The sequence below is a fragment of the Amblyraja radiata genome, chromosome 34 (assembly GCF_010909765.2).
Source record: "Amblyraja radiata isolate CabotCenter1 chromosome 34, sAmbRad1.1.pri, whole genome shotgun sequence".
In the NCBI taxonomy this organism is placed as follows: domain Eukaryota; kingdom Metazoa; phylum Chordata; class Chondrichthyes; order Rajiformes; family Rajidae; genus Amblyraja; species Amblyraja radiata.
This window is the reverse complement of record NC_045989.1, coordinates 13,211,578-13,238,952: the sequence shown is the minus strand read 5'-3', so window position 1 is coordinate 13,238,952 and position 27,375 is coordinate 13,211,578. Positions and strand designations below refer to the sequence as shown.

General features: G+C 42.2%; 1 protein-coding gene across 2 annotated transcripts in view; it reads left to right on the top strand.

Annotated features, from left to right (window-relative positions):
* The window catches only part of rasgrf1 (Ras protein specific guanine nucleotide releasing factor 1), a 59,955-nt gene that overhangs the window by 12,456 nt on the left and 20,124 nt on the right, over nucleotides 1-27,375 (top strand). For both annotated transcript variants that reach the window (XM_033050168.1, XM_033050167.1), the window contains exons 2-13: nucleotides 10,715-10,821; nucleotides 16,811-16,958; nucleotides 17,250-17,342; nucleotides 17,720-17,973; nucleotides 18,482-18,561; nucleotides 20,408-20,601; nucleotides 21,099-21,208; nucleotides 21,821-21,939; nucleotides 23,413-23,573; nucleotides 24,580-24,600; nucleotides 25,243-25,306; nucleotides 26,905-27,041. In XM_033050168.1, the coding sequence (XP_032906059.1) occupies nucleotides 10,715-10,821; nucleotides 16,811-16,958; nucleotides 17,250-17,342; nucleotides 17,720-17,973; nucleotides 18,482-18,561; nucleotides 20,408-20,601; nucleotides 21,099-21,208; nucleotides 21,821-21,939; nucleotides 23,413-23,573; nucleotides 24,580-24,600; nucleotides 25,243-25,306; nucleotides 26,905-27,041 (1,488 nt within the window). The remainder of the gene's footprint in view (nucleotides 1-10,714; nucleotides 10,822-16,810; nucleotides 16,959-17,249; nucleotides 17,343-17,719; nucleotides 17,974-18,481; nucleotides 18,562-20,407; nucleotides 20,602-21,098; nucleotides 21,209-21,820; nucleotides 21,940-23,412; nucleotides 23,574-24,579; nucleotides 24,601-25,242; nucleotides 25,307-26,904; nucleotides 27,042-27,375) is intronic.

The window sequence follows — 27,375 nt, the reverse complement described above, 5'->3', positions numbered from 1 at the left end:
CCGCCCCCCCCCCCCCCCTCCGCCCCCCTCCCATACCACCCATCAATGCCAGTAAATGTGCGATGTTATGACTAGCATCTGCTCAATATACTGTGGTTCTCCTCATTTCCATGGGCCCAGATTTCCGAAGTGGAATAGAATGCACACATAATACTGCAGGGCTAGAGATCCAGCTTTTAGGCAGCTGTATTAAGGTTTCCATAAAGCTCCCAATAAATCAGTTATTAATAAATCCAATGGAAAACTCAGGAGAAATATATTTGGTCAGAAAGTGGTGCCATGGTTCCACCTTGCAAGTGCAACTCACTCGCAAAGAAAGTGGTTGAGGCAAGTAGCAGAAATGTGTTAAGGCAGAAGTTTAATAGAAAGAATGAGAAGACCTACTGATAGGGTGGGATGGTGATGTGAGGTGGGAGCAGTATGCTGTGCAGCATTGGCACTGCACGCTGCACTATAAATTCCATTGGAAGACATCCAGTGCCATGGAGCCACATGCAAGTGGAATGACTGTGCAGGGTCAGGGGGAGGGGAATCGGCAACTGATGGATTACATGCTCGGTGACAATAGAGCAAGGAGTCTGTCGCCTCCTCAGGATACTCTAAGACTATTCCTGACATTAAGTCCTCCTGAAATATAGTCATTGTTGTTCCGTTGACACACAGTAACCGGACTGTACACAGTAAGTTGACACAGATATCATGCCCCAATAATCCAAATGATGAAATAGAAGTAAATATTGTCCAGACACCAGAGGGAACTCCCTACTTTAAAAAAAAAAGTCCACCTACACAGTGAAAGAGGTCCTCAGATCATCTCAGCTGAAAGACAGCACCTTGCTGGTACTATCTGCATTAGATTAGGTTGCCTAGTTCCAGAGTGTGATCTCCCACACCTCCCGCCCCCTCCCCCCTCAACTCAGTAGACAGACTGCTAACCAAAGAGCCCGACTGATGCAAAAATCTTCCAGTCACATTAGTATTGAATTGTGAACAATCTGTTGCTCTGACCTAACAAACCATGAACAAATATGGGATTAGATATGCCAAAATGATTACATGTAGATTTAGTGATAGCCTGCGCATGGGAAACGACTTACAATGGGCTTCAGTCCAGCAGGTTTGGTTGAAAAGTATCAAAGGAGTACATCAGTGGAAATGTACCAGTACCATCTGATTTCTAAAGATGGTCTCTCCTGATATTATTCACTTACAAGGAGACAGAAGAATACACTCCAGTACATAAAAGTACATTTAGGAAATCTTTAATTGGTTACCAGGGAAACCATATTCAGTACTATAATTAACTAGAACATCTTGTAACTGAAATAAATAAATTGTTTTTAATCAACTCACTCATTAATATTTTCTCCATGACAGTAAATAGCACCCATAGTTCAGTATTTGTTAGAACTATTTGAAATGTAGACACATTCCTCTCTTTTCATGAAACAGTGGCTACTATTATCGAGTGTTGAATATAGGCTGATGTCAAACTTCAGCTCAGCACAATTGGTGAGGAATGTGTCTAAATTACAGCTGGTCCACGTCAGGATCCGCTCACTGGCTGCAGAGGGAAAGTAACGGAGAAAGTGCAGGTCGCAAGACAATTAATGTTCCCTCACATTTCTCCCTCCCTCTCTCTCACACACACAGAGACACAATTCAAACTTAATAGGTAAAAACCACACCTGTGCTGCCAACAAGCAATCCCACAGGAAGCCAAGTGCTTAAATATAATTATACCGATAAAACAGTAAGCTTGATGGATAAAATGCATCAGCTTTAGATCCTAATCTGTGAGGCAAGATCATTTACGAGAAAGCTGTTGCATTGGGAATAATCCATTTTCTATTAATGTCCATCTGATTCCTGCTCTTGATATAAAATGGAAGGACCAGAGGGATACCGATTTGTGTGCACACTAATGGCAGTGTGAGGAAGGAGGTTCGCTGTGATGAATATTGCTCATTATTGCTGAAGTGATATAGTTTAAGAATTACATTTCCAACTGCAGATGTAATTGAAGGAAGTAGTTACGTTTAGCATCTTTCCCATCTCAGAAAAGGCCACAGCACTTTCTGTCTGTGACCTGGTGCAGTCACTGTGGTAATGTAGGAAGCACAGCATTTTATTTGTGTATATCAAGCCCTCATAAACAGCACTGTGTTTATGACCAGGTTATGTGATGCGAGTGATGTTAGTTGAGGGGTAAGTACAGGGTTAGGACAGGGAAGAGACCTGAAACTACATCTTTCTGACTCCAAATGAACTGGCAATACATTTTGAACAATGCTTGGCTCCAAATGGCCTTTGTTGCTCTAAGCAGATTGACTTACACTGCAGCATCACAATTGCTGGTTTACAATTTTTAGTAAGAGAACTAACTATTAACCAGGTCCTATGGTTTGTCGGTGGCTTACTGTTGTACTTGTACATAACATCCCTCACTCCTTCCCTGCTCAAGAAACTCAATGGGCGTGCAATAGCAATAGTAAAAATCGCTGTTCATATATATCAAATATAGGGTTCCAATTAGTTCACCTTCTCTCATCCATGTGATACAATGATGATAGAGTTGTTAATTAATCTCTGTCAACAAGTCTATAACAGTCCCTATGGTAAAGAGACGAGAAAAATGATGTCTGCCGAATTTGCAAAGAGTGTTAAAGATCTAAAGCTCACTCAGTACGGGTTCTGAGTCTCACATCACGGGAGATGATGAACCCTCGGTTTGCGTGGGCATTACAGGTACCATGCTGTGTCTGTACAGAGGCAGTGCCCTCTTTGAATCTTACACTCAATTGGAGTTGTAAGATCTGATAACTCCCGGGGTACATGACAGCGCTGCTTGTTGTTGGGTGATGTCATCAACCACACGCTGGATAATTTTAAACTCTGTCTCCAGACTCAGTAAACAAGTCAATAAAGTGCATTGTGTCAATTGCTGAAGTGATGCGGTGCTTAGCGCAAAATGTTACAAAAATTGCTTGCGTAAATTTCTCAACTGGTTTAAATATGTTTGCTATGATCATAATGATACCATAGGTTCCATGGCAAATCTCATCCTAAATCCACAGACTCTACATAAATTATAGAAAACATACCAAGACAAACATTGACTGCTGCTGAAAGATCATCATCTTGATGAGTGATGCATTTATATCCACTTGAAATATGTTGGTCATTCCTAGGTGCAGGAGTATAAGCTGAGGGATGCATTCAAGTCTATTGTAGCTGCATTAAAGACTCGGGAGGGGGTGGGGGGAATCTTCAGTATAGGGTTCTCGCACCACAGCACACTGACAGAATGGCTGGGACTGAAAAATATTAACATGCTGTAAATATTGTAAACTTATTTAATAGAATTGGAATAGTATTGTCATAAGTATCAAAATACAACAAAAAACGAAGGTACACAAAAATGCTGGAGAAACTCAGCGGGTGCAGCAGCATCTATGGAGCGAAGGAGATAGGCAATGTTCGGGCCGAAACCCTTCTTCAGACTGATAGGGGATGGGGGGAGGCGGGGAGAAGAAAGGAAAAAGGAGGAGGAGGAGCCCTTGCCATCCAGGCAAATACCATAAATACATCAAAGAGAGAAAAAACAGAATGCAGAATATAGTGTTACAGGTGCAGAGAAAGTGCAGATTAAAAAAGTGCAAGGGCTGCAACCAGGTAGATTGGGAGATCAATAATTTATCCTTAGTATATAAGAGGTCAGTTTTAGAGTCTGATAAAAAGCAGGGAGGAACATGTACTTGAACCTAGTGATACGTGGTTTCAGACTTTGTATGTTCTGCCCAACGACAAAGGGGAGAGGAGAAAATGGCTGGGGCATGCTGATGATGTTGTGCTTAGCACAGAGAATTATGCCAATGTCACATTCTGTTAGTATAACTATAATTTATGAATAAAATATGTTTTGGAGAAAAATCATGTTAAAATAAAGTAGAATATTTACAATAACTATTATGTTTTCACTGAACAATAGACAGATCCACGACTAACTCAGTTGTCAGCATTCTTCCCTCTGGATTAGTTGCTTGTGAATCATTCCACTCCGAGTCCTCTCAAAGGTGGATGTAAAAGATGGGCTTAGCATTGCTTTGAAGAAACACTGTTGGACCTTCTCTCCTTATATTTTAATTAGCTTCATTGCATCAGTGACTACATTTCTGAACTGTAAATTGCTTTGGCAGATCCCGAGATTCTCAACTAGTGGATTTCTAGATTGGGTCCCGAGCAAATGATCCACGAGGAATTGCACAGCTCTAACTCTCTAAATGAAATCCTCTAGTGAATTTCTTGAATAAATATTTTGAAGCGTTGAAGAAGTTTGATAAGATGTCACAGAAAGTCTCTCAATGTGTTCATAAATCTTCAAATCTCCAGCAGCAAGTGGAAAGTAAAGTTGTAGGCTCCTCGTTGTACAACACACTGAGCCCACCACATCCATGCTGATCTATTGCCCATCTACATTAATCCCATTTGCCAGCATTAGGTCCATATCTATCGATGTTTTGCCTGTCTAAAAGGTTCAGAAATGTTGTAATTTCCATTACTTCCTCTGCCAGCAAGCTATCGGCCCACTTTTTGCATAAAAGAAAGTTCCCATCAAATTCCTCTAAAATCTCCTTCCTCTCACTCTAATCCTGTTGCCTTTTGTTTGAGAATCCTTGACCATGGGATAATGATTCTGACTATTTACTCTATCTATGCCTCTTAGAATTTATCAAGTCTCTCTATTTTCCTCAGCTTCCTTCACTTGGGGAAAATAGGCCCAGCCTATCCAATCTGTCCCCATAGCTAAAGTTTTCCAATCTGGGCAACATCCTGTTAAATCTCCTCTGCACTATCTTCCCTCGTATAGTGTGGTGACCAGAACTGCACACAATACTCCAGGATTCTGTAAAGTTGCAACATAATGTCCCAACCGATATATCCGATGCCCCTTGACCTATGAAAGCAAGCATGCCGTAAGCCTTCTTCACCAGCCTATTTACCTGTGTTGCCACTTCCAAGTAAGCTTCATGGCCTTAGATCCAAAGGTCTCTCAGTTCATTAACATGTCCTACTATTGGTGGTACTCAGAAGTTATTAGTCTGAAGAAGTGTCCTGACCCAAAATGTTATCTCTCATTTCCTTCCACATTCTTTCCTCATCCATTGTTCCTTCAGTAGTTAATTTTTTACTTAAAAAAAGACTAGTTAAATCTGGCAGTGAAAGTTGAGGGAGGGGTGTACGGCAGAGCAGGAGGTCAGCCGTGGTCTTAGCTGATTAGTTCAGCAATAACTCTTGGATCTCCCTGAAAGCCAAGCCAAGGTTCTCAATTTAATATCACTTCTGAAGCCTTAGTACCAATGCATAAACGGTGTTGGGGTGCAAGGTTAGGGAGTGTGGTTGGGATAGAAGGAGAAGGGATGTTACATTTTCAATTTATTTTAGATAGCAAGGGAGCATGGTGAGTTAAGACTGAAGGTCAGTTATGGAACAGGGGAACAGCATTGAATGGTACTCCTGCTCCTGTTTCTGATATGGAGGATTCCACAAATGGCTATTAAATCACAGTAACAGTTGTAATTCATTGGTATCTCACAGATATCGGCCATTACAGGTGAGTAAACATGACCTGGGACGTCTGCCAGGAATTTGGCGACCCCTTAATCATTCATGAATTTCTCCTTTCACATTCCTTCAGCACATGATGTGTGCAGTTTTGTGTTCTAAACATTGATCATCCTGACCGAAAGATGCTATTGTCGCATTCTGCAAAAAGCCCTTTTAGACTTTTTATTTCCAGTGTGAATCAGAGCCACACAATATTGACTGGATTCTCCAAAGAAGAATCTGCTTGCTCACATGACCCAGTCCATATGCTCTTTCCCATTTCCTTGAAGAAAGAATTGTATTGATGGGGCTTTCTCTAAAGCTTAAATACACTTATGGATATATACAATGGTGAAAAGAAAAGATGGCAGGTTAAATGTGAACTAAAGCTCTTTCAAGCTGTGCTATTTCTTAGAATTAGCATTTGGAATCGTCAAACTTGGTAAGAATGACTCCTTTTAGAGGACTCAGATATATCTGAGGACATTGTGGGAAACCAGAGAGGAAATTGCGGTTGAAATTTATGCGTCATCTTTAAATACAGGAGAGGTGTCGGGAGACTGGAGGGTGGCAAATGTTGTGCCTCTATTCAATAAGGGCTGCAGGGAAAATACTGGGAACTATAGGCCAGTGAGCTTAGCATCTGTAGTTGAAAAGTTACTAGAGAGTATTCTGAGGGATAGGATATACAGGCATTTAGATGGGCAAGGGCTGATTATGGATAGTCAGCATGGTTTTGTACGTGTGAAGTCGTGTCTCACAAATCTGATTGAGTTTTTTGAAGACATGACCAAAAAGGTCGATGAGGGCAGAGCTGTAGATGTTGTATATATGGACTTCAGCGAAGCATTCAACAAGATTCGGCATGATAGGTTGTTCTGGAAGGTTAGATCGCACGATCTAACCTTCCAGAACAACCTATCATGTGGAATCATGCGGAACCTATCATGCGGAATCCAAGGAGAGATAGTTGAATGGAAAGAAAATTAGCTTCATGGAAGGAAGCAGAGAGTGATGGTGGAAGCTTGCATCTCAGACCGGAAGCCTGTGACTAGTGGTGTGCCTCAGGGTTTGGTGGTGGGCCCGTTACTGTTTGTCATCTATATCAATGATCTGGATCATTGATGAGAACATACACGGCAAGATTGGCAAGTCTGCAGATGATACAAAAGTGGGTGGGTTTTGCAGATAGTGAAGATTAGTTGTGAAAAATTGCTGCAAGATCTTGATCGATTAGCCAGGTGGGCTGAGGAATGGTTGATACAATTTAATGCAGAGAAATGTGAGGTGTTGCAATTTGGGAAGTCTAACATGGGCAGAACCTACACAGTGAATGATAGGGCTCTGGGTAGTGTTGTAGAGCAGAGGGATATAGGAATGCAGGTGCATGAGGTGGAGCCGCAGGTAGATTGGGTGGTCACAAAGGCTTTTGGCACATTGGCCTTCATCAGCTAGAGTATTGAGTATAGAAGTTGGGAAGCAGCATTTACAGTATTGTGTTCAGTTCTGGGCACTGTGTTATAGGAAAGATGTTGTCAAGCTGCAAAGGGTGCAGAGAAGATTTATGAGGATGGTGCCAGGACGAGGGTCTGAGCTATAGACAGAGGTTGAGTAGGCCTGGGACTCTATTCCTTGGAGCGCAGGAGGGGGAGAGGTGATCTTATACAGGTGTATAAGATCGAGAGGAATAGATCGGGTAGAAGCACAGTCTCGTGACCAGAGTAGGTTACTCGAGAAACAGAAGACATAGGTTTAAGGTGAAGGGAAAAAGATTTAATAGGAATCTGAGGGGTAACTTTTTCACACAAAGGGTGGCGGATGTATGGAACAAACTGCCAGAGGAGGTGGTTGAGGCAGGGACGATCCCATCATTTAAGAAACAGATAGACAGGTACATGGATAGGATGGGTTTTGAGGGATATGGATCAAGTGTGAGCAGGTGGGACTAGTGTAGCTGGGACATGTTGGCCAGTGCGGGCAAGTTGGGCTGAAGGGTTTGTTTCCACACTGTATCATTCTATGACTCTATGAATCTATGACTGAAAGCAGGGATATCTCCCAAGATCAGTTATCTGCTATTAACCTCTTCTGCAATTGTTTGAGATCTCCACACTCCTCTTATTATAGACTCCCATTCATTCCTGAATTTAATCATTCTGCCAATGCTGGTCTTGCTTATCTTGCGACTTTGTTATCCTGAGCTCTGAAATTCTCTTCCTTGATTCTTTCACCTCTGGACTTCTGTAAGGTGCAAGCCTGTCTCATCACATCATAAATCATCACATTTCTAAATTTCTCCATATGTGGGTCAGTGTCAGATAATGCTCATCAGAAGTATTTGGGCATTTTCCTTGTGTTGTACAAATGTCTGGTGTTGTTGTTACTGACTAGTAGCCCAACAACCAGAGAGTGACATTGCCAATAGTGATGCACCAAAACTTCAGCTGATGACTATGCCGGCCAATATGTGCCACTGTCCATCCACTAACTCCTGTGGAAGAAGCAAGTTCTCCAATTGACATCCCTGACATTACCAAAGGACAATTTAACATGTGGTACAAGAGATAACAACAGAGTGGAGGTATAGACAGACCTCTGCTCCCATTCTCTATCTACCTTACTAAAGTAACATCAAATATTTGCGTCAGCAATGGGTTAAAACCAATGATACCTTTTTTCCTCCTTTAATCCTGGTTGTAGTATAATATTCCACAAGAATGCAAATAGATAATAGCTGGAGTAGGCCACCAGGCCTTTCAAGCCTGCCCCTCCACCTAATATGATCATGGCTGATCTGCCCTGGTTTCAAAACCTTTTTAGTGCCAGTGCCCCATAGCCTTCAATTCCTTGATCCTTAAAAAAACTATCTACCTTCTCTTTAAATACCTTCAAAACTCTAAGCTCCGCAACTCTCTACTTGCGAATTCCAGACATTCGCCACTCTCTGAGACAAAAATCCCTGCACATCTCAGACATATATCATACAGCTTTAATCAATTCATCAAGCATTTCCCTCTGGCATCTACCCCTTAGGACCTTAAATGTTCCAATGAAATTACCTCTCATTCTTCTAATTTCCAAGGAATAATTTTGTGATTAGAAAACTCTCTGATGTGAATCTCTTCTAGACCACCTCCAATGCTGGAATATTATTTCTTTGCATAAGGGGATCAAAACTCTCGTCAGGATTATCAGTGCAGCCTCGCCAATATCTTGTACAATTGTAAGAATATTTTTCTATTTTTAATTTCTAAATCTTTAGCAAAAAAAGGCTAATGTCTGATTTTAGATTAACTCTTCTTTCCATCCTCTGACATATACCCAGTAAAATTCCCACTATTATCCCCATCAATTAGGCCATTGTCTACAAAAAGGATTTTCTAATAGCTAATACAGTTCAATCCCCAGTGCAAACATTGTGCATCACGCTTTCTCATACATATCTTAATCTAGTTTTTTCCAATTAAGGCTATTTACCGAATGGTGTTTGTTCAGTTAATCAGTACAGCACTAATCTTCCTTTGCAGTGAATGGTTAAATTCATACAATGCCAACTCTCTCTCTCTCTCTATTTGGCTTTATATGATACTATGTTTGTGTGGGAGGGTCCTGCAGTACTGTGTATGCTTGGTATCTGATTATTACAGTGTGATGTTTCATGTCTAAAATTCTGTAGGTGTTATCCTTCTGTGACAGAGATGAGTCTTATTGAAGATTGAGGGCTGGGACGTGGAACCCTTACTCCATTCACTCCATTAGATGGGAAGAGAACCAGTTAAGAGAAGACTGGTGTTTCGTGAATATTTAGGCACCAGTAACCATTGAAACGGCTGTTTAACAATTCCTTCATGAATACTCCATTTCCCTGAGCAATGCCCTTTAAAGTTTTAATACCAATTGGTAAAGAATTGTGAGCAAAACACAGTGCTGGAGGAACTCAGTGGGTCAGGCAACATCTCATATCTGGATTGGAAAAGTTACATCTATTTCAAATACTTACCTCTCAGTGGAGGCAACCTCCACATCCCCTTTTGAGAGGCTCCAAAACAGTAAAGAGCAACAAAACAGGTTTTTAATTATGTATTTACGGTTGCAGTGTAGGAAACCAAATAGCTAATTCGATCACCGCAAGCGCTTCTGCATAATAGTCAACTAATCTGCTCATTCTTCCTAAACTGAGTGAGGGATCATTTTTGGCCAGGGCAATAAATCTAATTTACCAGCTCTTCCAAGTAGTACCATGGATTTATTTTCCAACTGAGAAGAGATGGAGCTCTGCTTTAATGCTCCATCCAGAGAACTGCGCATTCTAGAGTTGTTTAAGAAGGAACTGCAGATGCTGGAAAATCAAAGGTGGACAAAAATGCTGGAGAAACTCAGCTGGTGAGGCAGCATCTATGGAGCGAAGATCCAAGCTCTGCGCGTTCTAGAGTGATGCATTCCTTCATTGACCTACAGTGTGGTGGTCCTTCAATACTTTCTCCCCACACTTCAGCACTCCCTCTGCTCAGCTCCTCCAGCAAAGCAGTACCCCTCAGCCCAGGCCCTCCGACAGTGCAGTGCACCCTCAGTCAGGTCTCACCGACAGTGTGGGGCATACTCAGAATTGCCCCTCAGACAGTGCAGGACACCCTTAAAGCTTCCTGGCTTTCGATGATCATTTATAGTGAAACTTAACCCCTTTGAGTGCTTCTTATGATTTGCCGTGGACTTGGTTTTCTCTTCTTTGATTGTTACTGTGATGATTATATTCAGATGTTGCTAATTTTTAATCTCTATAATATCAAAAAAAATGCAGGGGAAATAACGAAACTGAGTACTTGTGTTTTTATGGCGCTGAGTATTGTATGGTCATTTATTAATTATAAAAAATCTGGTGAAGAAGTTGGGGGGGAGGGGATATATGGAGGAGTCAGGATTCCTTGGTCACAGGATGAAGGGCCTCCTGGTTTTTCAATTGGCAATGGGAGGATGGGATTTGGTGATAATGACGAAAGCATTGGGGTGATTGGCCGTGGGCAGTAATGTGATGAAACATCCTTGAGTACATTCTATCTGAGTGTTTGCTCTGAGATGATTGAGATGTTTTATCCTTTGCTTCCCGCAGTATTACTTCACCATAAACTTTGGCCATGATGCTCAGAAAGCCCTGGAGCTGAGGACGGAGGACATGAAGGATGGTGATGACTGGGTGACAGCAATCAGCCATGCAAGGTAGGTGATGGATCAGCGCTCCAGCTCACTGGGTCAGCCGCCCACCTCCCTGACCCCACCCCCACCACCCTGCCGCTCCTGTCAACATTTGCACCAAACTCTCACACATTCTCATTCACCCATCATCTGTTTGCTCGCTGACCTTAATCGGCTCCTCGTTCCGCAAATCCCTCGTTTTCAAATCCCTCCACGGTTTCACCCCTCCCTCTCTCTATAATCACCTCAAGCAACTATGATAGTGGTGTTAAAGAGGCTTTAAGATAGCAACATGACACAGTGGCTTAGCTAGTAAAGCTGCTGCCTCACAGTGCCAGAGACCCGACTTTGATTATGACCTCGGGTGCTGACTGTGTGGAGTTTGCAAAATCTCCCTGTGACCGCATGTGTTTCCTCAGGTATGTAGGTTAATTGACCTCCATATCGGCCTCTGTAAAATTGCCCCTTGTGTGTCGGGAGTGGATGAGAAAGTGGGATAACATAGAAATAGTGTGAATGGGTGACTGATGGTCGCTGTGGACTTGGTGGGCCGAAGGGCCTGTTTACTTACAGTACCTCTATGCAGGCAATAGAGGGAAATGGAGCAGGTGCAGGCAGAAGAGATTAGATTTGGCTTCATGTTTGACACAAACATCGTTGGCCAAAGAGCCTGTCCCTGTGTTGATTGGTATCTCTGCACCTCTCCACTTCCAGACTCATAATCATCTCCAATTTCCAACGCTCCACTCTTGTTGTATTTAGCTGCTCAGACCTGCTCGTTTGGAATTCCCTCCTTTAATGTCTCTTACTCTCCACCATAAATTCTCCTCCTCAAACCTCCCACTTTGACTGAGCTTTGGCCACTCACCCTAATGTTTTCTTACATGGCACTGTGTCTGATTTTGTTTGGCGATGCTTAAGCAAAATATACTGGACAATATTATAGGTACTCTATCCATTAATATAAGCTGCCGCTGTGAAGCCCACCAACATCTTTCCTTCCATCTTGTTTCACCATTGATACCCAGAGTTGCAGCGAGAGACAAAGACTTGGATTTCTATAGCATCTTTCACATCCTTTGGACATCAAAAAGCATTCTGCAGCCAGTGAAAACTTTTCAAATGTACTCCATTACGGTAACATATCTGCTTGTGCACAGTCTGATCCCAAACATGATGAGAAGCCAATAGCCAGATCATCTCTTTTTGTGATGCTGGTCAGAAAGCAGATATTGGAAAGTAGATGAGAACATAGTCGCCCCTCAGTACTGACCCGTTGACCATACAGCACACCCTCGGTGCTGATCCTGAGACAGCACTTCATTCTCTCAGGACTGCCCCTGTGACAGTGCATCACACCATGAGTACTGTTCCTGCAGCTTTATGCCAGGTAGCTCACGTGGTCCTTCAATCCACCACCACATGGCTCAGATGTGAGAATGTTATATAGTCTCCACCTGAACAGACAAAACAGAGCTCCTAGACTGAGGTGACACTATTTGACAGTGCAGTACTCCTTCAGCACTGCACCTTTGCCAGAATAGCACTCCTTCAGTACTGCTCCTTTGACAGTGCAGTGCATTCTCATATTGCCCCTCCAACAGTGCAGTGGTCCCTCAGTCTGCCCCTCCCACAGTGATGAACTTCCCCAATATTGCCCCTTCCTTTTGCCTGACTTCCTCAGTACTGCCCTTCCTACAGAGCAGCATTCTTTCAGTACTATCCCTCTAACAGTGCATCACTCCCTAAATACTGCCACTCTGACAGTGCGGCACTCCCTCTACTGCCCCTCCCACAGCGATGCACTCCCCCAGTATTGCCCTCCCACAGAGCAGTACTCTGACAGTACAGCACTGCCTCAGTACTTGCCCGCAGACTGTCACCTTTTCTGAAATTCTCTGGAGTTTACTTGCCCAAGCCCATCCAATTTGTTTTGCATGTCTTTGCTAAAGTCTAGTAATCGGCATCAAATGTGCTATTCCTAATACACCTCCTTGTTGCCATCTCAAAATATTTCAATGTATTACTTCCCTTAAGTCACACAATCTGCGGAGTCTGCTGGTTCAAGTAGTATCTAGCAAAGATTCTATAGGATCTTTGGTATCTAGTTTACAGACTTGACCTCTGCATGTACCATTCATGGAGAGGTGAAAGACATCCAGAAAAATCCCACAGAGTCTCCAGACAGACAAAGATAGCAACTGAATTGCTTCACAGAATCATTGATTTTAAGCTGTTGGTTGTACAATTAGATCCTCTGAGTGTCAGTTCTTATGATAATACTTGAGCTGGATGTTAATTGACACAAAATACACCATTGGGAGCGATTCCAGATTAGTAATTTGAGTGAAAGGCTGCAGATTGTGTCAGAAGGTGGCTTGGCATCAATAACACAGGCTGTCAATGGATTTCCTGTTGTCCTAACAAGACATCTGCTGTTAAGGCAAAGATGTTTAATCTGCCTCAGAAACATGTTTAAAGACAAAAGGAACTGCAGATGCTGGTTTACAAAAAACACAAAGTGCAGGACCCTTCAGGGTTCCCACCCTGAGCGTCACCTCTCCATGTCCTCCAGAGCTGCTGCCTGACCTGCTGAATCACTTCGTAACCTTGTGTGGCAGAAAAATATTTTATGGCTCCAGTATAGGAGCAACATTGGATATGATGGGGGTGTGGTACATTAGGTGGATCATGGAGTCATAGAGTTACGCAGCATGGAAACAGGTCCTTTGGGTCAACTCATCCATGCCGACCAAGATGCCCCATCTAAGCGAGTCCCTTTTGCCCACATTCGACGCATATCCCTCTAAACGTTTCCGATCCATGTACCTGTCCAAATGTCTTTTAAATGTGATTGTAACTGCATCAACAACTTCCTCTGGCAGATCGCCCCTTATGCTCACCATGCTTTATGTGGTGGGCAAATGGGACCAAGGTTGTTATTAAATCTTTCTCCTCTCAACTTAACCTATGTCCTCCGGCTCTTGATTCCCCCACCCTAGGGAAATAGATATTGAACATTAACTCTGTCCATTCCCTTCATGAACTTGTACTCCCCAATAAGATCACCCCTCACCCTTCTGCGCTCCAAGGAATGAAGTCCTAGCCTGCCCTACCGCTCCCTATATCCAGGCCCTCAAGTCCTGGCAACATCTCCGTGAATGTTCTCTGCATACTACAAATCAGTGAGTTTTGTTTTCCATTTCCATTGTCCAGCAGTACTGAGCCTCCTCACATATTGTCTGGATTTGTTGCAGCCACATCAATACGGATTGATCACTGTGTGATTACCCAACTACTTACTCCATTATTGTTGCATCTGATCACCATCAGCGTTACTTAGCAAACTGTACAGTTCAGAGGGAGATTATATAGTCCATCATGTCTGTACAAACTCTCAAAAGAACTATCAAATAATCCCTAGAGAACATCTTGTGTCCAGCAAGATTTTGCTTTATATAGCTATTTCCTATTAGGTTATTTTGAAACTATTTCCTTTCAGGAAAAGCAGTCTAGACAGGCAGGCATTGATCCCTTTGATAAGAGAACATTTATGTAGCATCATATAACAACCAGGATAGAAAAGTAAAATGATTCAAGAAAGGAGGCCATTCAGCCCATTGTTCTCATGCTAGTTCATTGGAAGAGTGTCCATCTCAGCTGATAAACGCGAATAAGAGGAACTTTGGGCTTTTCTCAGCTAGCGGTTCCCAGGCTGTTTGAGGCCAACAATTACCTTTGTGGCAAGGTACGAACAACTAGGCACAAATGTGTGGAGCAACACATCACCTCATTACAACACTGCCATCCTCGTCCTCTCATATAATTTACACCTGATGGCTGTATTTTGAGATCCTCTCAGGCTAGCAATAAAATTCACACAAATATTAATTGTGCTCATTATAAACCTCATACAGGCAGTATCGGCACTTTAACGGTCCATATGCTGCAATCATCTTTACCACCTGTCAGATTGCACTTGCTGATTCTCAAGAAAATCTCTTTGTTATTTTCTCCGTCCTCCTCTCCCGCGGATCTTGCTGTAAGCCCCATGGCTACCCTTCCAATAACTCTCCCAGTCACAGTGAAAAGAAAGCTGTTATCTTTATGTGGTTCTGAGCCTATGTGTGACTCACATAAAGGCTCACACCAGCGTGATCGACTTTTAACTGAACTGGCCAAGCAAGCTGACGAAAGACAGCAATGCCCACAACTCCAAAACACAGTTCTTTTTTAAAAAGTCATTTGAATCGCGGTCACTTTTTCAACGTCTTTCTGTAATCACATGACACACAGTGAGGATGAAGGTTTGCAATTGATATGGAGATTTGATTGATATACAGGGTAGAATTTATTCCTTAAGGTCACTTTCACTGTCTTCTTCTGGAATGTACTTTATTTGCCTGAGTGGCCAATTATTGTGACAAACAAGTCCAGAAAGGCTTTTAGTAACCATGGTAACCAAAGGCCATCAAGGACAGGCCCTGAAAGTGGGCCTGCCATGGTTTCATAAACAAGTCAAGAGCCTTGCTGACTAAACTATTCAAATCCTTACACGGCTGGAGTGTGATTTTTTGTGACATTTTGTTATGTTTATAAAGAGACCGTGTTTGACGTTGAACTATTGAAGCAAGGATTGAAAAGATTTCAATGAAGTACTTGGGGCAAAAGATTTCAACTGTTTATTTTGTGCTGTTGGATCCATTGTCCAAAATAATTTAATGGACCCAGGTGTTTCTAAGCCGCAAGAGGCCTGATGCCCTGGATCAATTAGCGCCGCAACCATAACTGGAATGCCAAGAGCTGGAGCAGGAGGAGGCCATTCATCCCTTAAATCTGTTCTACCATTCAACAAAATTACAGCTGATCCTCTGTCTCCTGCACTTTCCTGCCCGATCCCCATTTTCAATATTTCCTGAGTCTCCATGAATCTTAACACCCTTGTATCTACAATCATTGAACGGTTGAGCAGACACAGACCCAAATAACCTATTATATTTCTTATAATCTCCGTGGTTTAGTGGGCACCACCCTTGCTTCTGAGGTGAAGATTGCACGCTCATGCTCCATTCTCATATATAGAACTAGGCTGATATTCCAGTGTGTAACTGGAAGGTGCCATTATTTTGACATATCATCTGCCCTTTCAAATGCCTGTGAAAAATCCAATGTTGCTAATTCAATATGTATTCCTAAATTATTAGAGGTGATTAACTGGACCCAATTCCTTGAAAAAGAAAAGACTGTGCAAAAGAAATACATGACTGCAAAAACACATTAAGACAAAAAAAGGTTGATGGCTGTACAAGTGTGGTCCATAGTGTTCTGTTGCCGAGGTAGGATTAGGGTTGTGCGGGTAGGTTCGAGAAGTTGTTAATTGTAGGAAAGTAACTTCCTGAACCTGGTAGTGTGCGACCTCGGGTTTCTGTACCTCCTGCCTCATGCAGTTGGTGAGGAGGTCCGTGCCTGTGATAGACTCTCTACATCACTCTCTGCAGATTTGTGACAACCTGGTATGGGCAGCAAATATAAACTAGACCCAATGCAGTGCCAGGAACAGCATCTCGCAGGTATTGGTGCTGTCAATGTTTGGCGGAGACCTCATGTTTCTGATGAGATCCCTGCGTGCCATAAAGAATTAGTGGGCAGCAGGCATAATTATTGGTCTTGCATTGGAAATAAGTATCTCGATTCTAGTTCCTTTAAGAAGATTTAACTTATTTAATATTTGAAGATGATTTGCTCCATCAGCACTAACCTCTGATTCACCATCACTGGAATATCTCAGGTTGAAGTTGAGATCTGGGCTTACTGAGAGAAACTGACTACTGGGATTAGTCAATAATTCTGTATGTGAGGATCAGGTACAGCTTGTCAATGGACAACAGTCATCTCATCCAAAAATCTCTTTGGTCCAATGCAATTTCCATTCTCATTTCCCCTATTGGAGATTAGCAACTGAAGCTTTGCCTTTCCCTTCATTCCATCTGTTCACAATTGCATCTTTGAACAGTTACAGGAACCTTGCAACAGAACACGAGTCCCTGATGCAGAAATACCTCCACCTTCTGCAGATCGTAGAGACTGAGAAAACAGTCGCAAAACGATTGCGGCAGCAAATTGAGGATCAAGAGATTGAAGTTGAGCGACTGAAAGCTGAGGTAGGAGACGATCAAGACTGGGTTGTGGTGACTGGTGCGAGGGATGTCACCTCTGTAGGATTATTCTGGGTTACAAGTCAAGAAAATGGGTAGAAGTGGAGAAGGTGTGATTCTTACTGAATTCGGGATATATTTCACTCCCAGTTACACTGCGGAGAATCCTGTTGGAAGCTGGGAATATTGTATGGAAAAACTTGTGGCTCTTGTTTGTGAGCCTTGGCTGAGTGACTCCAGTGGTAGTGGATCAGGTCATTGAATTCACTTAGCTTTCTTTCTCATTTCTTTTAACAGATTGCTTCACTGCTCAAAAACAATGACCGCATCCAACTAACTGAGCCAGTGACGCAGAATGATGAAGATGTTGATATAAGGAAAATCAAGAAGGTAAGACAGATACACAATCAAGCCACTGAGATATCCTGCAGTAAGACATTTTTGATTTTATTGTGACCCCCTCCCACATAACGTATTATTCGTAAACACATAATCTTCTTGACCTTAAGCTCCAAGATTCCTTTGCTCCCCAGGTGTCCCCTATTTATGATACATTTTCTTGCCTTGTTTGCCTTCCACAAATATTTTGCTTCACACATTTCCAAACTGGATTCCATTTGTCACTTTCCCGCCCTTCTAAGCAGTTCATTGATATGTAACTTTCTTCCTTGCGGTTGATTGTCTTTGGTTTGAAACTTTGGTTTCACCTGTAAATTCTTAACTGTGGCACCTACCCTCCAAGTTAAAGTCATTGCTGTATCCAACAGGTCCAAAGCTTCCTGCGAGGATGGCTGTGCAGAAGGAAGTGGAAGACCATTATCCAGGACTACATCCGCTCCCCACATGCTGAGAGCATGAGGAAGAGGAACCAGGTTGTGTTCAGTATGCTGGAGGCTGAGGCTGAGTATGTCCAGCAGCTCCACATCCTTGTGAACTGCTTCCTCCGACCACTCCGCATGGCAGCCAGCTCCAAGAAGCCTCCGATCGCCCATGATGATGTTAGCAGCGTATTCCTAAACAGGTATCCAGCAAGAGAATCTAATAAAATAGTACTTAGGATGCTGGACCAACAATCATGAAGTTGAGTTCCTATCCCATGCTGGCAGGCGGGTAATTTAAATTTAGATAATGAAATAAATCTGGAATTATTGTATTGATAGTGGATTATGTTAAAAAGTCATTTGGATCACTAATGTTCAGGCATGGAGACCTTTGATCATTACCCATTGTGACCTGTATGTGACTCTGGATCCACTGCAATATTCCCCCTGAAAATGCTCTGAAGACAGTAAGTTGCACCAAACCGTCATGACTGGTTCCATCTTCCCACCAGATTCCCAAAGGAGGAATAAATGCAGTCTTCCTGTGAAAGATTTACAAAAAAAAGTCATTTAAAGAATTCCATACATACCTATCACCATTGAGTTGTCTATGACTTGGAAGGATGTGATCAGAAATGATTAGCTGGATTTTATTGTAAATACACATTCCATTCTCTTTCTTTATACTTATCTTGTTCTCTTTTCCAGTGAAACAATTATGTTTTTGCACCAAATATTTTACCAGGGACTAAAAGCTCGAGTCTCCAGCTGGCCTACACTAGTACTAGGTAGGTATCGTGAGTACTTATATCATGAGGATCCCCATTGGTAACTCAGGTGTCGCGTTCTTTTGTGCAGATGTGAAAATTATAGTGTTCAATCCGCAATATGCTCTGCTCTCAAGACGGAGCCTTGCCTCTTTAACAGAACAGACCAGGATTAGCTTCTTGTGAAGTAAACAAAGCACAGTTCAATCAGAGTTCAGTTGCTCTTCTAGTTTAATTCCTCAACCAGAGTGAAAGATCTGGTTGTTTAAAAGGAAGGTGATCAATTGGTGAAAAGGCTGACTGTCAGTATAAAATCAAAGAGCATAAGACGAGCTGGCAGAAAACTCAGCGGGTCGAGCAGCATCTGTGGGGCGAAGGAATTGTCAAGGTTTCTGGTCGAGACCCTACATCAGGATTCCTTTCCCCACATAGATACTGCTTGACCAGCTGAGTACCGCCAGCAGTCTGCTTTTCTTTTTGCAGTTTCCAACATCTACAGTCATTTGTCTAAAAAAAATGAAGAATCCAATTAACAGAATGTTTTTCCAAAAAAAAAGGTCCAGTTAGTAGAATTCCATAAAATGTTATGTTGGGTCTGCTCCCATTTATTACATATAAAACAATTAAGAATAATTTTGGAATTTGATTATTCTATAATTTTGGAAATGCTGTAACCTGAATTAGTTTAGTTTAGTTTATTGTCACGTGTATTGAATTATCAAGATTATAGGTGGACAGAACTGCATGAGCAGGTGGGTGCCATGTGCAGTTGAATATTGGCAAATGCCAATTAATAGCCCTTTAATCTAAGAGCAGAGGAACAAAGTACAAGTTTGTTCAATGTTCACACAAAAGTCCAAAGGTATCATTGTGTAAAAAGCCCACAAATAAAAATAGCTACCATTTTTGTTTTAGTATCAAGGAAAATAAAATGCAAATGTGAAGAGGTAACACTGAGTGTTTATCATATTATAATTAAGCCACAGTGGAAATGCTGTTTTTCAGATTTAGGCACCAAGTATAGAAAGGATGTGTAAACGTAAATCACTGGGATGTTACCAACAGTTATTGGAATACATGTGCAATGCAGGGTATGCACTAAAATTGGGAACATTTAGAGAACGGTCTAACCTTTAAGATCACCGTATTATTTACACTGCGGTCATTTCTGATCAAATCAGAAAATGCTGAAAAATCTCAGCAGGTCAGGCCGCATCAGTGGAAAGAGAAACAAATAATACTTTAGGTCTGGGATGTAGATTGACTGACTGAGATTTTGCAAACAAGGAAGAAAACTTTCACCCAAAAAAATCACAGGTGGCTAGGAAGGGAAGTAATGTTCTAACACTCTATAACTACAGGCAGTTAAAATTTAGAATTCTTGGCTACTGACTGTTGATGAATAAAAGTTAGCATTTTCTCGGAAGTTAAGATTACTACATTGTTAAAGCTTTTGGCTTTCCAGATAAAATGTTAAATTGAGCCCCAGCTTGCCGTCTTGTGTGGATACAAGCCAGAAGAAATGCAAGAGGTTTCTCCATGAATTATCCCCAATCGATATTACCAAAACAGATTATTGGCCTTCATTTAATTTCATTTGTGGGAACATGCAGCTCATATTGCAGTGTGTTTGCAGCTGTGATTGATTTCCAAAAGCTCTTCACGGGCTGCCAGGATCATTTGCAGCTCATGGAAGGCAAGCCTTTGCTTCTTTATCCACACAATGAATGAATCTTCCCATCTGTGTGCCAAGTCATAACGTGAGGTCTGACTTTCCACTGCCAGTCCATGTGTAGTCTTGCAGAAATGTTTAGAGGTGCCCACTACACCAAGTTTTTGACCATGCGTATTCTGAACCATCCCACAGCTGACCTGTTCGACATTCTCCTTCCAATGCTGAACATCTATCAGGAGTTTGTAAGGAATCACCAGTATAGTCTACAGATCTTGGCCAGCTGCAAGCAAAACAGGGACTTTGACAAACTTCTGAAACAATATGAAGCAAAGCCGGATTGTGAAGAGAGGACACTGGAGACATTCCTGACCTATCCAATGTTTCAGGTGAAACAGCAGAGCATAGGGGAGGGGTTGGGTGCATGTTGCAGTGATAAAGTCCGGGACCAATTATATATAGTTGGTATATATAAATATAAATAGACCATTCCTCAACTTTTTCAATAACACAATGTCGTTCTTGTGTCCGATCCCACATTCCGTGTGATCATAGGATTATCCAACTGAAGATTGTGTATAGAATGTGGAGAAAGTAGAGAATACCTATAACATGTGCAAATGAAAAATGAGGGAATGTTAGTTGGGAAGTAGAGGGACACAGAATAAGCAATGGGGACTTAGTAGTCATTGTTGCAGCTCATTTGATTTTCCAGTGAAGTCTAGTGAGGCAATATTATCCATTTTACATTATCGTCAATTATCCATTTTATTTCTGTAATCTTTTGCATATAACAACAAAGTCGGTTTGGTGTCCTGTAAAAAGCAGCCTGCAAACAGAGCATCTACTTGTTTGTAATTTGTATTTTCTGACTTTGGCTCCTTAGATCCCCAGATACATCCTGACTCTCCACGAGTTGTTAGCTCACACACCCCACGAACACGTGGAGAGGAAGAGTCTGGAGTACGCCAAGTCAAAGCTGGAGGAACTCTCACGGTGAGTGACGCCATCCAGTGGCCATCTCTGGCATGCAGTGGATGGAACATTCCTTCCACTGATCTGGGAAGCATTTAAAGACTGTGGCTGAATTAAAGTTTCTCCAACTTTTTATTATAGGGCAACAATCCTCATTTGAAAATTAATGTCAGCTCACATCCAGCTACTCCATCCTCTGCTTTGTAAATTAAACTAGTGTATTGGTATTTGAAACTATTTCTTCAAGTTTGTCTCTTCCAATTTTATCCACACCTTCTCCGTTCCCTTTCTTCTGGAGTTAGTTGTTTTCTCATTCTGATTACCATGTTCTGGTATCTCACTGATGACACAGTGAGGGTTGAAAATCTACCCTACGAATGAACTATTGAAACTGAGACCAGCCTCCTTCCATACGCATATCAGTGTGGGTTGGTGGAAAATGTTTACAGTGCGAAAAACCCTCTTTTTCCCCCCTTCCTGGTTTAGAAGTGCTGCACCCACCCGCATCGCAGACCATGAGAAAACTTGGATCCACTGATCAAAGATTGACAGTTCTTCCACTGTCCTGCCGTAAAGCTGTGTTGTCCGTGTGCACGGCAATGTGAAAACTAACACGGTTTGTGTTTGTCACAGGATAATGCACGATGAAGTGAGTGAAACAGAAAACATTCGCAAGAACTTGGCTATCGAGCGGTTGATTGTGGAGGGATGCGAGATTCTCTTGGACACCAGCCAGACGTTTGTACGGCAAGGTAATGGGAGATGGTATTGTTCAGGACTACACTGAGAGCACATGGCATACAGCTCAGTGTGTGTCAATGACATGCATGATCACTGGTCTGGTATTATATTTCAGAGTGAGGCCCAATACCTTTGGTTCAGTGCACTGGGTTGATGGATTGGTCATTGCAACACTATGAATTCAATTATTCCTTTGCCATTTACTTGCATTTTCATTGGCAAGTGGACTGTCAGTTGATACGCTGATTTCAGGCTGTGCTGCTTGAAGATATTTGCAATTAGATGAACTCTCCCAACTTGCAGCCAGTGAAATCCCTGTGATGAGTTGCCACGACTAAAGAAAATGCCCATGGCATGGTTACATAAACTTTAATGATGGTTGAGAAAGAATCATTGACTGAGACACTGAGGGGAACTGTACGGCTCTTCTTCAAAGGCAGCCTGGGTTTAATGTCTTATACTCCTTCAATAAGATTTTGCATCTGACTCTGGGATACATCACTAAGTTTGATATTCTAGGAGTGAAAAGTTAAGCTGAAAACCCATCTACTTTCTTGTATGGATGTAAATAACCAATTTGGGTAGTTACTTAGTTTAGTTTTATTGCCTATAAACGATGTATGAAATTAAATTCCTTGTTTATATGAAGCTCATAGAGTAAATAATACATATACTGTAATGATAGATACAATAAGTACAATGAGGAGTGCAAAACAGCGGAATGGTGCAAGATTGTATTGCAATCGGAAGACGTGTAAATTTTTTTTATAAAGTACAATAACGGAATTAACAACCGTCGTAGAGTTAAGTGGAAGTGTACTTGTCAGCACCTCTGAGAAATAGGTGTGAACGAGGTGATTGGTTCAGGAGTCAGATAGCAGTGGGGAAGAAGCTGTTTTTAAGTTTGTACGTCCAGGCTTTCAAGCTCCTAATATCCCAGAAGGAGAAGAAGGAACAGGGAATGGCCAGAGTGGCAGGCATCCTTGACGAGCAAAGAAATCCTGTGGAATGATCTTTACCAATGGAGTGGACTACAAGTGAACAAAGTGTTCAGTGACACACCGAGTCACATGGCAGAACGTTGTCTATTGTGCCATACCTTCAGCAGCTTGCAAGTGGAATTTTAGCATTTTATTTACGGCCACTTTAGAAGGCATTTCGAAGACTCAGAGCAGCTAAGGTGGCAATTTTCCTTCCCTAATATACATGAGACGGGTCACAAGAATTCAGTAGTATTGTGACTAATTATACTTAATCAACTGGAATTATTTAATGAACTGAGTTTAAAATCACTTAAATTTGCCTTTAAACTCTCATTTGCTGGATTACTAATCTAATATCATAACTGCAATTGCATCATGCTCAATACACAACCACTGCAGGTTTTGCTGAGTTGGCAGCTCACATGATATTCTGTTGAGAGCGATATGCTTATCTTTGTTTTACGGTCCACCTGTAACCAGCTGATACTCTCTCTAACCCAGGATCGCTTATCCAAGTACCAATGACTGAGAAAGGGAAGATTACCCGTGGTCGGTTGGGATCGCTCTCACTGAAAAAGGAGGGAGAGAAGCAATGTTTTCTGTTCTCCAAACACTTGATAGTTTGTACCCGAGGATCGGGTGGGAAACTCCACCTAACTAAAGTAGGTGACCAATGCTTATCTGTGTGTTCTTTCATTTCAAAATGTAATATGTGCAGAAATGCTGCAGCATTAGCACTCAAATAAGTGATGTACACAGAAAATAAATGTATTTTTGCCGCCCATCCATCAATGTGCTAGATTTTTGAAAGAGTTCTCTATTCAATGCCTCTTTTTCCCCAAAGTTCTGCAAATATCCCCTTTCATCAAATTTCCCCATCGAAAGTAGCTATCGATTACCCACTATTGGTCACTTTAAAATAGCATGTGGCCAGAAAAATGCTGTGTAAAAATCCCTCATCTTCCCTCTGGTTACCAGCCTTCTGTGGAAGCAGCTTCTACTCATTGACTCTATCAAAACTCTGTGCTTTTGAAGACCGCTTTTGAATTTCCCCTCCATTTTCTCTACTCTCAGAAGAACGATCCCAGCAACTCATCACTCCCCCACATAAGATGAAATGTTATCGTCCTTGGGCTCACATGAATAAATATCCTCTCCGAGGTCATGATCATGGAAACATTGTTCTGAATGGTGTAGCCAGTGACAAGGTGAAATGTGTTTTTGGCAATATCTTACTCTAATGTTTCAAATGTGATTTTGAGGAATTCCTCACTCGAGGATCAAAGTCTGAACATTGGAAGCAGGCTCAACCTGAGAGGCTGGATATCAGGCTGGGAATCCATCCATGCCCAAATGTTGGAGGAGATTTGATAATCTAGTCACAAGTCTACAGTTGAGGCTCAGTTTTAGGATGTTCATTTTAAAATTGATAAGCAATGGAATTAAGGGAAGTATTAAAGGCCACATTAATGGAATTACATCACATTTCACTCAAAATTTATAGTAAGGTCGAACAGGCTTGAGAGAATAAATGGGCTCCTCCTCTAGCATTGTCCTTCAATATAATTTTGTGTCACAAATATAGACCATTCTCCCACCCACTCAGACATTTCTCTGCTTCCTCATCCCCCCCATGTGATAATCACTGTGGCTGGTTTTGTTTTTCAGATGCTGTTTGACAGTAAACGAGTAAGTACATCAGAAGCTGCTCAGGGAATTTGGCTCTCGCTCAGTGCCAGGCGGGTGGGAACCTTTCTGGAAGTGAAAGGCTGGGGCTTTAGGTTTAGGTTAAATCTCCCATCATTTGTACAGGGCAGAATGTACAGGGGTTCCATTCAGGGATCTCCCCATTGCTTTTACCAGTGACCTCACAGGTCCTGGAACTCCTTGGCCCTGACACAGAATCTCTGTTAATTTATGAAAACTACCACCTCTCTGGGAACCACTGAGGGGATTCTGATCACGGGCACTAGACCCATTAATGCTCCTCTTGTCAGCTAACAACCAACTGCACTGAGTCATGTGTGCGACGCTGCTCCAGACAAGAGCAGTTGCCTATGGGGAGGTGATCCTTCAATTATTTATGTATATAACCTCCTGTTCATTTGGTTCTTGCATCTCCTGTATGACCTCACCATTGATTACCTTTCTTCAACGTATTATGAAAATGTGTCATTTTACACCTTTCTGTTAATTACCACCAGTGTGTGTCTGGCCATTTCACTAACGATATGTATCATTCCAGGGATGAACTCAGCTGTGAGAAAGAATGTCATTTATGTTTAAGCCAAATCTTGTTTGCCTTTTCAAGTGGTTTTAATTGCTTTACAGAATGGTGTTCTCTCACTTATTGACTGCACCTTGTTGGAGGACCCAGAGACCACAGAAGATGAGAGTATGTACAAAGAGTTGCAATATAGAATTTGTGTGCAAGTGTGAATGGGCGTGAGCACCTATGAGTGTGAATCTGTGAGAGTGTGTGTATGTGTCGGTGTGTGTTTATGTCTAAGACTGGGCTTGCACACAAGACTCAGCACATGCATTTGTGTTTGCGTGTATCTGTGAGAGGTCCTTGTGTGTGTACTTGCTTCTGTAAGTTGGCAGGTTAAATCAGTATATCAACTCCTGGAACCAAAGCCTGACCAGTCTAATTCTGTTCTAAGGGCTCTCACTGAACCCTGGCTTGGTACTGGTGAAAAGAGCCTCAGCACTAAAGGTTAAAGTTGATGCTGAATTTATGTTTTCCACCAAGCTGGAAAGGGTACAAAAAAGATTTACGAGGATGTTGTCAGGACTAGAGAGTCTGAGCTTTGGAGGGAGGTTGAGTAGACTGGGACTCTATTCCTTAGAGCGCAGGAGGATGAGGGGTGATCTTACAGATCATGAGAGGAATAGATCAGGTAGATGCACAGAGTCTCTTGCCCAGAGTAGGTAAATCGAGGACCAGAGGACATAGGTTTAAGGTGAAGGGGAAAAGATGTAATAGGAATCTGAGTTTTTCACACAAATGGAGGTGGATGTATGAAACAAGCTGCCGGAGGAGGTAGTTGAGGTAGGGACTATCCCAACATTTAAGAAGCAATTAAGCAGGCACATGGAAAGGATAGGTTTGGAGGGATATGGACCAAATGCTGGTAGCTGGGACATGTTGGCCTGTGTGGGCAAGTTGGGCCGAAGGACCTGTTTCCACACTGTATCAATCTATGACTCTATGACCAAGAAAGCATCTCAACTGACAGCCTTTTCTATGGCAGCACGTACATTAAACAACTGCACCTCCATGATCTTGTCCATTACGTTCTCCTGATTTTGAGCACCACTGTCCTTCTGGTAAACATGCTCCCACGGTGCTGTTGAGCAGGATGTTCCAGGGCTAGACCCAGTGATGATGAAGGAACAGTAATGTATTCCCACATCAGGATCATGAGTAGCAAGGCTGGGGGGAGGAGGGGGGGGGGGGGGGGTGACCAGTGTGTAAGTAACTCTTTGGGGTAGATTGGTCAGGCTGTCTCAAATAGGCTTTGAGCCAAGGCAGGAAGACCAGAGGACCTAAACTAGTAAATACGGAAGAGGTTCAAGCCAGAATATTGGGGATTCTATTTCTGAGGTTGCGGAAAGGAATGTATATGAGGCATGGTCAAGGGATATTTACTCTGTTTCTGCCTGTGCATCTGGCACCAGGTCAGATGCAAGAACATTCCTGAATTCTATTTTCTTTAAGTCCATTAAATCCCCATTTGGGCACTATTCCAAGATGTAACAATTCATGTCAGGTGCCTGTTGCTTTGGGAGAGCAAGATGGGAAATCCATTGGATGATGCATAACTGGAAACAATGGCACAATCTGGGAGTTGAAGCCGAGGACTAGGCGGCTGCGGTTTGGCTTGTCAGGGATGTTATGATATTCGAGGCAAATTCAAGATGGAGGGAGAGGGAAAAGAACCAAATGGTGTGCCACTGTTGCTGTGAATCTTTTATTTTTAAATCTGCCAGCTCGAGGAGCAGGTCAAGACATGGAACACCTTGATTTCAAACTTGTGGTGGAACCGAAAGATACGCCATCATTCACTGTGATTCTGGTGGCCTCGTCACGGCAAGAGAAAGTTGCATGGACTAGTGATATTAGCCAGGTGAGTGAATTCTCATAGAATCATGTAGACAAAGACTGTTTGGCCATTGTGCATGTCCCAATGTGAAAGAGCCTCTCCATTTAATCTCACTCCTCTTGTCCTTTTCCTGGGATTTCTCATTGGTTCTTGCTCTGGTTCTCACTCCTTTCTTCTTCAAAAGGTTCCTAATCTCCTCCCTCTTTGGCAAAAGTTTAATTTTAGTATCTCCTCATGTAGTTGGTAACAAACTGTTTGTTGGTGCTCCTGTGAAGTATCTTGGCTGTTCTACTGTGTTAAAAGTTCATTAATTATTGCTGTATGGCCATAGATAGGTGCTTAATGTTCCGACAGTAAT